Below are 13,225 nucleotides of genomic sequence, written 5' to 3' on the forward strand. Positions count from 1 at the left end.
CTCACCATGTTGACGAAAAAAACAACTCCGGCTACCCCGAGCGCTGCCCTTGCTGATAACATCGACGATCCATAGCCAAGCACGAGTGACCAATAACATGTTTTGTATTTTGTATGTTTTTGCAAATACAGTATTAAACCAATTGTACTGTAGTGGTGCAGTGATTGACTTGAACAAAGAAAATGTTAATAAAATATGACTTACAGATGATTATTATATCGGTATACAATATAATATACATACAGTAATTTTTGCATAGGCCTATACAGTACATAGGCCTGTACACTATAAATAAAGCTAAAAAGAAAGGTTAGCCGACTTACGACCAAATCGACTTACGACCGATCGGTCGGAACCGATCGCAGTTGTAAGTCGACAACTACCTGTATATGTATATATGTATAGATGTATATATGTATATATATATATGTACGTATATTTATACATGTATATGTATGTTTATGTATGTATATTTATGTATGTATGTTTATACATGTATATGTATATTTATGTATGTATATTTATATATTTATACATGTATATGTATGTTTATGTATGTATATTTATACATGTATATGTATATTTATGTATGTATATTTATATATTTATACATGTATATGTATGTTTATGTATGTATATTTATATATTTATACATGTATATGTATGTTTATGTATGTATATTTATATATTTATACATGTATATGTATGTTTATGTATGTATATTTATATATTTATACATGTATATGTATGTTTATGTATGTATATTTATATATTTATACATGTATATGTGTATTTATGTATGTATATTTATGTATTTATGTATGTATATTTATATATTTATACATGTATATTTATGTATGTATATTTATATATTTATACATGTATATGTATGTTTATGTATGTATATTTATATATTTATACATGTGTATGTACATGTATATTTATGTATCTATGTTTATACATGTTTATGTATGTATATTTATATATTTTTACATGTATATGTATATTTATGTATGTATATTTATATATTTATACATGTATATGTATGTTTATGTATGTATATTTATATATTTATACATGTATATGTATGTTTATGTATGTATATTTATATATTTATACATGTATATGTATATTTATGTATGTATATTTATATATTTATACATGTATATTTATGTATGTATATTTATATATTTATACATGTATATGTATGTTTATGTATGTATATTTATATATTTATACATGTGTATGTACATGTATATTTATGTATGTATATTTATACATGTATATGCATATTTATGTCTGTATATTTATATTTATACATGTACATGTATATGGAGGCATGTATATTTATACATGTATTCATGTATATGTATATTTATGTCTGTATATTTCTATATTTATACATGTATTTATGTCTATGTATCTTTATGAATGTATATTTATATTGTTACGAATTTGGAATTCAATTGCATACAACATACAGGTTCCCTTAGTCAGCTATGTCAATAAGTGCATGTTCCTGAGATAACTCACTTTCCATTGTTTAAATGTTTTGAAATCTATTAGATGCGCTGTGGATCGATTTAATAGTTAGGTAGCAAACAATGGAGACGTCCCTCCCCCTCTTCTGCGAAGAGGAAGAAGAACCCTGCAGTGACGTCAACAACTCCCTCCCACCCATGGTTGAGCAGGGGGTGGATCACGAGGGCATTTGTCACACCGGGTGCGGGGGAAGGGTACAAAGGATAAAGAGGACGTCTTTTCTTTGTTCAGAAAGAATCCCGGGGGAGTCCCGTGGTAGGGCTGAGTTCGTGGGAGTCCCATGGGCAGAGTTCGTGTGCTGAGTCCCGTGGGAGGAGTAAGCTTTTTGCTTCGGAGAGAGCAGTCTTTCAGCCATCGGGTCCTGCTTGGCTTGAGGCCTTCGGAAGCTTTTTGCTTCGGCTGCTGCTTTGTTTTGGAAGGAACTTGAGCCGGTTGTTCGGCTCGAGCTGCGAGTGGAGGCTTCTTCCTCTTCTTCCGCTGCCTCTTGGTTCGTGGAGCTTGTCGTTTTCCATTTTGTTTCCCGGCTTGGTGCGACGCATCGGCCTCTTGTTGGAGTTGGATCCTTGGGGAAGCGACGATCGACATGAAGGATCGGCGCCTCGTCTCACCGACGTGTTGAGAAGCGCGGGAGGATTTGCAGGAGCTCGGGAAGGATCGCGGCGATTGGATCCAGCTCGCTCTCGCTGGAGCCCGGGTCCGGACAAGTTGAAGACCACATGAGGTGGAAAGGTTTGAGTCAAGCTCTGAGTTTCAGCTCACATGTCCTCCGAGCTGGAGCTCGTGATTAAAGGCCTCAGCCACCGTTTCGTGTGTGCGTGCGTGCGTGCGTGCGTGCGTACCTGTGTTTGTGGGCCCGTCTAATAAGTAGGAACTGCTGTTAAGTGTAAATGACTGTATATAATAAGTGGACGGTTGTAGTTCTTTTGTCGTGCTTTTGCTGCTTGTATAATTGCATACGTGTTTTGCCTTATTTAATTGCATACGTGTTTCATTATAATAAATATTCCTGTATGAATGTAAACCTGCTCGTTGTGTCCATTCCCTCATTGACTGAACATTTCGTGTGTTGGGAGTTTGAAAGCCGTTGGTTTGCTGTAATAGGGGCACATTTGGACCGACGGCTCTTGGCGGTTACGCCGCTCGGAATCGCGCACGGACAAGCTCGCCTCGGCGGTTTGTTCCGTACGAGTTCCGTCGAGGGTGGAATACCCCGGTAGTTGGATCACGTGGGTATTTAGGTACATTGAAGATTGGCAATCGACCCTACCCCACGTGATCTGCCGATTGGCGTATTTCGGTTCTTGTACAAGGACCCGTTGCTCGGAGTTATCCGGGCGGCGATCTATATTCCTGGCGACCGGTCGGGCCGACTCGACTTGCGGCTCGGTTCAGAGCGGTCGGTTGGCGGCCGACCCCCGGCCCGTAACAATTGGTGTTCAGGAGTGCGATTCGGCCCCCTCTGCCTCTGTAGCAAAATTCACGGAGTCGGATCAGGGGTATACGGAGCAAACCCCCCCGCCCCTGTCCCCAAATTACGAGCGTTATAAATTTTATTCCCAGCACGTAAAATGTTCAGCCAAGGCGAGCAGGGGCAGGAGGGATTAGGAATGCATTTGGAAATGTTAGAATCCATGGTCCAGGACGCCATCGCCATACGGGTTGGACCCGTACCAGAAGGTTGGGAAATACAGCGATGCAACAATGTACCTGGTTCTCCATTTTATTATTATAACCGCACCACGAATAGTAGTCAGTGGGAGCGGCCTGTGCAGGAACTTTTCCGGCAAACAAACTCTGACTCGCAAGATGGCAGCGCGGCCACACCTCAGTGCGGCACGAGGCGTGAGCGATCCGCTATTACTAGTGCAACGAGCCGCACGGCACGGCGGGGGAAGCGCTCCCGCCCACCGGTTCAAACCACGGGGGCATGGCAGGCGAGGCAGGGCGACGGCAGTACATTGCAAACTGAATTGGCCGAGGCACAGGAACGAATTCGGGGGTTGGAAAAGGACTTGGCCAACGCAGACTGGGTTCATAAGGATTATGTGCACACGGAAGCACAACGATTGGCCGATGCACAGGAACAAGTTCAGGAGCTGAAAGAGGATCGCCTGGAATACCTAAATAAATACAGGAGGGAAATGGATGAAATGAGGAAGAAAGAATGTGAAAGAGGTGTAGAGATGAAAAACGAATTAGAAAGGAAAGCTTCTGAGATACTGAAACACCAAAACAATGAGATAGGATTACAAAATGAACTGAGGACGTTGAAAGAAAGAACGACAGCAGAGAATGAAACGTTGAGGAACCACACTGTACAGATCAAACGGTTAGAAGCCAAAGCAAGGTTGGAGTGTGTGGAGATGAGGATGGAATTAGAAAAGAAAACTTCTGAGTTACAGAAACACCAAAACAAAGAGACGGAATTACAAAACGAGTTGAGGATGGTGAGAGAACAAAGAACGAAAACGGAGAATGAAACGTTAAGGAACCACACTGTACAGATCGAACAGCTGGAAGCGAAGGCCAGATTGCAGAATGAGATGCAGGAAAGAGTAATGGAAGAAGAACGAATGACAGGAGAAAGAAATCAGTCAATTGAAGGAAATAACGAGATTGCAGAATGAGGAACAAGAGAGACAATGGAAAAGAAAACAAAAAGAGTATGAATTTGAAACTGAACGACGGAAGGAAAAAAATAGGTTGGAGTACGAGGAGAAAGTGAAGGAGCAAGGAATGAAGCAGGAAGGAGAAATCAGTCAATTGAAGGAAACAACGAGATTGGAGAAGGAAGAACGAGAGGAACAGTGGAATAGAAAACAAAAAGAACATGAATTTGAGGTGGACCAATTGAAAGAAAAGGCAAGGCTGGAGTGCCAGGAGATGGAGAACGAACAACGAACGAAACGGGAAAAAGAACTAAGCCAATTGAAAGAAACTATGAGATTGGAGAAAGAAGAACGAGAGGAACAGTGGAATAGAAAACAAAAAGAACATGAATTTGAGGTTGACCAATTGAAAGAAAAGGCGAGGCGGGAGTGCGAGGAGATAGAGAACGGAAAACGAACGAAACGGGAAAAAGAACTAAGCCAATTGAAAGAAACGATGAAATTGGAGAAGGAAGAATGAGAGGAACAGTGGGAAAGGAAACAAAAACAATATGAGTTTGAAATTAAATCAACTCGAGGAGAGAGCAAAATTGGAGTCCACAGAGATGGAAAAACTCCGGAAAGATAACGAACAGTTAATGGGGCTCAGAGAGGAAGAACGACTCAGATGGGAAGGAAAATGGAGCCAGAAAGAAACAGAAACGAATAGACACGCAGAGACAACAGAAATAAAATGTACAGAGACACGGGAGATAGAGGATGAATTGGACGGGGTGAAAGACTGACACACACACACAGAGGTAGCGAGGCTTAATGGGGGCGAGCTGGCGGACTGTCTCTTGACCCGGTGCGAGCAGCCAGAGAGCCTCCTTCGGGAACGGAGGGAGACTCTATTCTCCCTTGAAGCGAATCTCGACCAGGTGAGTTCGGTCGTGCCGAGCAAGTTAGAGAGGGGCGAGTGCTGTTGACGGGTGCACGAGTAGCTTGGGGGGTATGGAGGCTTCACGGTTGGGATGGTGTTCTTGGGGTTGTACTCATCCTTCTTCCTCCAAACACGGCGAGTGGAGTTTAAACCAAAAAGCACTATTTTGGTCTCATCAGACCACATGACCTTCTCCCATTCCTCCTCTGGATCATCCAGATGGTCATTGCCAAACTTCAGACGGGCCTGGACATGCGCTGGCTTGAGCAGAGGGACCTTGCATGCGCTGCAGGATTTTAATCCATGACGGCGTAGTGTGTTACTTATGGTTTTCTTTGATACTGTGGTCCCAGCTCTCTTCAGGTCATTGACCAGGTCCTGCCGTGTAGTTCTAGGCTGATCCCTCACCTTTCTCATGATCATTGAGGCTCCACGAGGTGAGATCTTGCATGGAGCCCCAGACCGAGGGAGATTGACTGTTATCTTGAACTTCTTCCATTTTCTAATAATTGCGCCAACAGTTGTTGCCTTCTCACCAAGCTGCTTGCCTATTGTCCTATAGCCCATCCCAGCCTTGTGCAAGTCTTCAATTTTGTCCCTGATGTCCTTAGACAGCTCTCTGGTCTTGCCCATTGTGGAGAGGTTGGAGTCTGATTAAGTGTGGACAGCTGTCTTTTATGCAGATAACAAGTTCAAACAAGTGCAGTTAATACAGGTAATGAGTGGAGAATGGGAGGGCTTCTTAAAAACAAAACAAACAGGTCTGTGAGAGCCAGAATTCTTACTGGTTGGTGGGTGATCAAATACTTATTTCATGCAATAAAATTCAAATTAATTATTTTAAAATCATACAATGTGATTTTCAGGATTTTTGTTTTAGATTCCATCTTTCACAGTTGAAGTGTACCTATGATAAAAATTACAGACCTCTACGTGCTTTGTAAGTGGGAAAACCTGTAAAATCGGCAGTGTATCAAATACTTGTTCTCCCCACTGTATATGTATATTTATGTATGTATATTTATATTTATACATGTATACATGTACATTTATATGTATGCATGTCTTTATATATTTATACATGTATATGTATATTTATGTATGTATATTTATATTTATACATGTATACATGTACATTTATATGTATGCATGTCTTTATATATTTATACATGTATATGTATATTTATGTATGTATATTTTTTATCTATATATGTAGATGTATGTGTATATTTAGATATGTATGTGTAACTAAGCTATCCTTATGCTTCCAGTTCTCATAAATTATTATTGTTGTTGTTATGAACTACTATTATAATGACCTTGATTATTGCTGAGCCAGAATAACCTGTTATTTGTATATTATGAAGTTTCTGGTTCTACTTTGGAATTTTTGCAAGATGTAAAGATTTTTCAAACCAGAATGACATTCTGGATAGTAGCACCCTTGGTATGCCATCCTTGTGCAAGAAGCATTCATCTGGTTTTCTTATCTGCTTGCAGACTTCATGAAGCAGTTTACGCTTGCTTTTCACAGGACAGTGACATCCTCACGTTGGGTGTGTCGGTACATCGTTCATGGTGGAGAGAGCACGGACCGGGCTGCCAACCCCAGCCCGAGGAACCTCCGTCGGGACATCCAGCCCCCGATGGCCTCGCCTACATCTCTGTGCCTGGTTGTCTCCTCGAGTACCAGTTCTTGGAGGTCGCACAAAGTTGCATGCAGACCGCACTGGCTGTGAGTATTGAAACAAAACCATATTTTCGAGCAGGAGAATAATTATCGTATGGTACTTCACAAAATGACGAATCAGTAATTGCTTTCTGCATTCAAGTTGTAGCCTACTCGTTATGGGTATTCATCATCTTTCAAAGATGCTTGTGATACCCCATCAAAAACTTAGCGAATCACCCAGGATGGTTTTCAATGCTGCTGTAAAAGATCACTGACAAAGCTGATGTCACATCTTTCATTCATCTCTTTATTCATTGACCTTTTTTCAGTTTCACTGCAACAGACAAAATGCACCAATAAGTTCCACATATAAGACACACAGATGAGCTTGGCTTGCAGCGATGCATATTTAAATTGATATACCGACATGAGACCATCTGGTCAGCATGGCCCCAAAGGGCGATGCACATACTGGCAATGCACAAAGCATCATAATAGTGCTCAGCAAATACTAACAGACTCGGTGTCATAAAGAGCATATCACAATAAACCTCATCATGGAATCAGGATTGAGAAGCAGGCCAAACTGATCAATCGATAATGAGAGTTATCTGATGGGCAGAAAAAGATTGCCGTTACAATATATGTACTTACAAGATTGTGACCACTTTAGGGTGATGTAGTGAAGGTGAAACAGTAAAATGTGGCTCATGTTCATCCAATGCAACGGACATGTCAAATCAATGATGCAAGGTCCATGGAATTCTCAAAACAGATGCAAAGTGAATGTCAAATCAATTTATCATGTCACACTTCAGCTTCGAGCAAGACAAAGGCCTTGAACTCATTTGCGACAGACTTCAGACAGTCATCCTTGGAAAAACACCCTGTCACAGTATCTATGACCTCTTGCTCAAAGGTCTCCACATTGTCATCAGCATTCTTATGGAGCGCATAGACGCAATTTGCTGGAGATGTTGGCACAAGCAGATGAATGTTCATACGATAGTCTGCAGGGTCTTCATCAAGATCATCACTCAGCCACCAGAGGAAACGCAACATATTGCGATCTTCAACAGGGACACACAACTGCTGTAACAGCTTACACGTCTGCCATCAGGGCCACAGATTCCTATCAGAATGGAATCGACACTCCTACCAAACTGTTATTGAAGTCCAGCCGCTGTAGAAGCTGGTCGTTTAATGACACACTGGCAAATCGAGCTGAGTCATCAAAAACTACTCTTATTTTGTTTGTTTTTTTTCGGATGGTAGACTGTGGTGAGGCAGAAACCAAACTTTGCCATTGTTACAGTCAACATTGTTGATGGGTATCTTGCTGGTGTAACCCTAATCGATGATGTTGCTCACAAAGGTCAAGCAGTGCTCACGGAATATCGCATTTCCCTTCAGCTTCTTGCACAATTGCTCCAACCTTTGCTTAACTTAATGTATGTTGTTTAGGAATCACATGGCTCTGTCTCTGAGAGGAAGGCCAATTTTAAAATGGCCATCTTTTCGTTGAATTGTGCTGTCTGCTGCTTTCATAAAGTGGCTGTCGTCAACAGAATATTCAATTTAATCACAAGTGGTGTGTCCATCAAAATCTCCATGAAAATATTTTGCAAGTTGTTGGTCGAGCTGGCTGATAGTGATGCGATTCACGCAGAGGTTCTTGTGCAATTCAAAGGTGTTCCAGGCAAGGATGGGACCATTAGTTGCCCATCCCAGAAGAGTCATTATAGCAAAGGGTTCATTTATTTAACTGTTCCCTTTGTCTCAAGGTTCCAGGGCTCTTGGATCTTCGCTCGCAATGAACGTTCCCACCTCAGCCTCAATCTTTGGAAGCTGCATTTGACTGAGATAAGGCCAATAATGTCTGATGTAATCCTCTGATAGCACGTCTTCTCAGTTGATTGGCATCTTCTCTCTTGTAAAAACATTTGGAAGCTCAATAACATTTTGTCCATGAAGGTCATACACCTTCAGGTTCTTCATAGTGTGACAGTTGATGGAATTCTAGCTATTTATGGTGATAAACAGCCAACTGCCCTCTCGCCTGCTCAAATTCAACCTGCTCAGGAGGTTCTCTGTGCAAAAGGTGGCGGAACTTTCGCTGTCCAGCAAGGCATATGTTTCCACATACTTGTCGCTGAATCTGACCATTAGATGAACTGGTATGATTGCAAAGGCCACATCAGTCGTGCTGGTTCCAGTATGTAGACACCTCTTGGTTGATGGTGATGTCATTCATGCAGAGGTTCTTGTCCAATTCAAAGGGTAGGAACGATGGGTTCTAAATGATGATCATTGGTCTCCGGCCCAGATACTCTACTACCCATGCCGAACTCATGTTCGCGATCTTCTGCATTATTGTCGTGGAAGATGGCCGCATGCTCCTGTCGAAACAACTTACAGGAAAGCTTTGAGCTACAATCTCTACTTCTGTTTCCATATGCTAAGCAACTGAAGCGTAGGCCCCTGGGTGTAATAAACTTGAGCTTATCTCTCTGAGAGCGTCCTCTTAGGTGATGGACACATCTCCATGGTATGTTCTCCATGGCTGACTGAATGCTGCATATGATTTTGGCACCTCCAGGTGGATGGTTGCTACTGTTGGATGGAGAGTTGACAGCAGTGCTTTTGGTACCAAAGTTGGGTTGGTGACTATTTGTCCTGAAGTTCCTCCTTTGGGCTTGCTTGGCAGGGACTCCTCCAAGCTCCCTTTCTCTGTCAGGTTGCCTTTCTTGCGTCTCCACAGCTTGATGTCCAAAGAGTGGGTTAGTGGCTACATGGGCCTGCTTTTCAATTAATTTGATGAGCTGTGTGAAGGTAACCTTGCCATTCTGCTCATCCATGAGCTTTGTTTCAGCTCGTGTCCAGCAGGTGTGTCCATGGAAGGGAGGTTTCCCAACAATCTTGCAAAGATTGTGCTATTGTTATAACTCTCGAAGATAATGAATATCTTTCATAGCATTGTAACTTTCTCTAAGCAAAACTGCAAAGTCATCAAGTCCTTCAGTATCATCGGCCTTTATAGCCAGCCATTTCAAGGCCCTTGTGATGTAGGCGTTTGCAATTTTATTTTCGTCACCGAACTTCCGCTCCACTAGTTCCGTTGCTTCCTTTTACCCCATAGGCGGTGGGATATGAAGGAAACTTTGCACTATGTCTTTATCCTTGCCATATGTGTACTGCTCAAGATAATGCAGTCTTTAATTCTCATTTGAAGTCCTGCAACATATCCTGGTATCAAAAGCCTTCACAAATGCCTGGTACTAGATTGGTTCGCCCCCAAACTTTGGAACCTCCGACTGCGGCAGCAGATTCCGTTGCTGATGCAGTGCAATAAGCTTGGCGAGACCTTCTTGATTCTTGTGGGCAGCATCCATATTTTGTACAACTGCCAACAGCACACTATCTCTGCCTGCTTGTTGTGGCATTGCATTAGCACCGTCTGCCCATCTGGGTGTCGAACTATCACCAACTGCCGGTTGTGGTATGTATTCCGCTGTGTCAGGGTTCATACGAGGGTCTGCAAATTTCACCATTTATGTTGAATGGTCAGAGCCAAGGTTGCCAAACTTTTCCCAAGCAAGGATCTTCTCCTTTGCATCCAGTACAGTAATAACTGTTTCAATTACCAATTCCTCCTCAATTCTCAATTTGAGCTCCATCTTCTTCAGGCGTTGCCGCTGCACGAGTGATTTGACCTGTGCCACCAAAGAAGCCCTTTCTCCAGCCTCAGGGACATGCACCGAGGACACTGCACTCCCAAATGACCTTGTGGATTCCTTGAATGTGGCATGACTCACTGTTTATGCAGGTCGGCTTGGTGCCTTTCTGCTGTCTCTTGAACCTGTCTCTGAAATGCTGTCCTCAGCAGAGACCGTCAAATCTGCCATGTATTTCTTGGATTTTTGTCGCCAAGAAAACACCTCGTTCTCAAATTTACGTGAACATTCCTTGGTTTCTGTCTTGGGTCTTGAGGTAGCTTTGGTATTCATGGTGAATGTCTCTGGATTTATTCAAATGCACTCTCCATTCAGAGGCTCTGCTGAACTTCATCCACTCTTGTGTCACTGTCCATTAATGATCAAACTCTGTTTCCTTTGGTCGTGATCAAGCCCACTTCAGCCGTGACATTTCCACGCCAAGCCCTTTATCCCCATCACACGGGATCTTAAAGCTTGGTCTACAGGTGAATTGGTCTTCATCAATGATGAAGCTGATGTCACATCTTTCATTCCCGTCTTTATTCATTGACCTTTCTTCTACGCAGATTCACTGCAACAAACAAAATGCACCAATAAGTTCCACAAACAAGACACACAGGTCAGCATAGCTTACGGCGATGCATGTCTAAATTAATATATGGACATGAGACCATCTGGTCAGCATGGCCCCAGATTCATAATAATGCTCTGCAAATTCAAACAGACTTGGTATAATAAAGAGCATATCTCAATAAACCTCGTCCTGGCATCAGCATAGAGATGCAGGCCACACCGATTAATCTGTAATCAAAGTTATCTGATGGGCAAAAAAAGGTTGCCATCACATGAAATATATGTACTGACAAGATCACAACCACTGTAGGGTGACATAGCGAAGGTGAAATAGTAAAGTGCAGCTCGCATCAGGGCCAGATTCATAAGATTAGAAAACGTGCATGCAAAACACCGACTGAATCTACTCGCTTACGAGTGCGCTTGATCCAAAATGGATGGAGCGTCATAAAAAAAAAATAAGAACATTGGCTGAGTGAAACACGTGACATAGCAGCCCCGCAAACCAGCAAATGTGAATAGGCAGTTTACAGATAATCAAGTACTGCAGTCTCACAGCAGCAGAGAAATTTATGACTCAAACTCGGCTAGTCAATACAATGCCTTCAGAAAGTATTCACACCCCTTGGCTTTTTCACATTTTGTTGTGTTACAGCCTGAATTCAAAATGGATTAAATCGAGATTTCTTTTTTTGCTCCCCATTCATACATGATACCCCATAATGTCAAAGTGTAATTTTGTTTTTTTTTTGAAATTCTTATGAATTAATTAAAAATGAAAAGCTGAAATCTCTTGCGTCAATAAGTATTCAACCCCTTTTGCGATGACACTCCAAATTGAGCTCAGTTGAATCCAATTTCCTTTCATCATCATTGAGATGTCTCTACAACTTGAGTGAAGTCCACCTGTGGCCAGTTCGATTGATTGGGCATGATTTAAAAAGAAACACACCTTTCTATATAAGACCCCACAGTTGACAGTGCATATCAGAGCAGAAACTCTACCATGAGGTCCAAAGAACTGTCCGTAGAACTCAGAGATAGAATTTTTAGGAGGTATTGATCTGAGGAAGGGAATAAAACAATTTCTTAGAGTGTTGAAAGTTCCCAAGAGCACACTGAGCTTCATCATTACCAAATGGAAAGAATATGGAGCTACCCAGACTCTTCCGAGAGACAAACTGAGCAACCAGGCAAGAAGGACCTTCTTCAGGGAGGTGACCAAGAACCCAATGACCACTCCAACAGAGCTCCAGAGTTCTTGGCTGAGATTGGAGAATCTGCCAGAATGACAACAATTTCTGCAGCACTTCACAAATCTAGGCTTGATGGGAGAGTGGCCAGATGGAAGCCACTCCTGAGAAAAAGACGCATTTCAGCACACCTGGAGTTTGAAAAAGGCACATGAAAGACTGAGAGTATGACGCAAAAGATTCTGTGGGCTGATGAGACAAAAATTTATCTCTTTTGCCTGAATCTTCTTCTTGCATATGGCAGCTTGGCTGCCAGGTAGCTATCATTTTGTTGGGGCACGGCTGTGCCCGTATACCAGTACACTGTATGCTCATTTCACCGCCGTCCTCGGAAGGATGACAGGCTGAGTAAACCCCACGTGGTGTTAATTCAGTGTCCAACAGAACTCAAACCTCAGGACCCGAAGATTCAAAGCCAGGCACCCTCGCTGCTGAGCCAACACCAGGCTGTACTTTTGCCTGAATGCAAAGCGGTACGTCTGGCAGAAACCGAGCACAGCTCATCACCCATCTAACACCATCTCTACCATGAAGCATGGTGGTGGCAGCATCATGCTATGAGGGATGCTTTTCAGTGGCAAGGACTGGAAGACTTGTAAGAATAGAGGAAACAATAAATGAAACAAATGCAGGCAAATCCTTGAGGAAAGCTTTCTTCAGTGTGCAAAAAACCTGAGACTGCGTCAAAGATTTACATTCCAACAGGACAATGACCCCAAGCATACAGCCAAAGCAACGCTGAAATGGCTTCAGAACAAGAAAGTGAAAGTCCATGAGTGGCCCAGACAAAGTCCAGACTCGAATCCCATTGAGAATCTGTGGAACGACTTGAAGATCGCTGTTCACCGACGCTCCCCATCCAACTTGACAGAGCTTGAGCAAATCTGCAAGAACAAATGGAAGAACTCCCAAAATCCAGATGGGCAAGGTTGTTACAG

At 42.4% G+C, this 13,225-nt stretch overlaps 1 protein-coding gene across 6 annotated transcripts in view; it reads left to right on the top strand.

Moving 5' to 3' along the window:
• Positions 1–13,225, top strand: part of LOC147026370 (sodium/potassium-transporting ATPase subunit beta-1-interacting protein 3-like) — a 298,816-nt gene that overhangs the window by 261,023 nt on the left and 24,568 nt on the right. For all 6 annotated transcript variants that reach the window (XM_085881744.1, XM_085881745.1, XM_085881746.1 and 3 more), the window contains one exon: positions 6,608–6,808. In XM_085881744.1, coding sequence (XP_085737870.1) covers positions 6,608–6,808 — 201 coding nt within the window. The remainder of the gene's footprint in view (positions 1–6,607; positions 6,809–13,225) is intronic.

The sequence above is a fragment of the Eptatretus burgeri genome, chromosome 5 (assembly GCF_056783735.1).
Source record: "Eptatretus burgeri isolate ZD-2024b chromosome 5, Ebu_testis_v1, whole genome shotgun sequence".
NCBI classification, from domain to species: domain Eukaryota; kingdom Metazoa; phylum Chordata; class Myxini; order Myxiniformes; family Myxinidae; genus Eptatretus; species Eptatretus burgeri.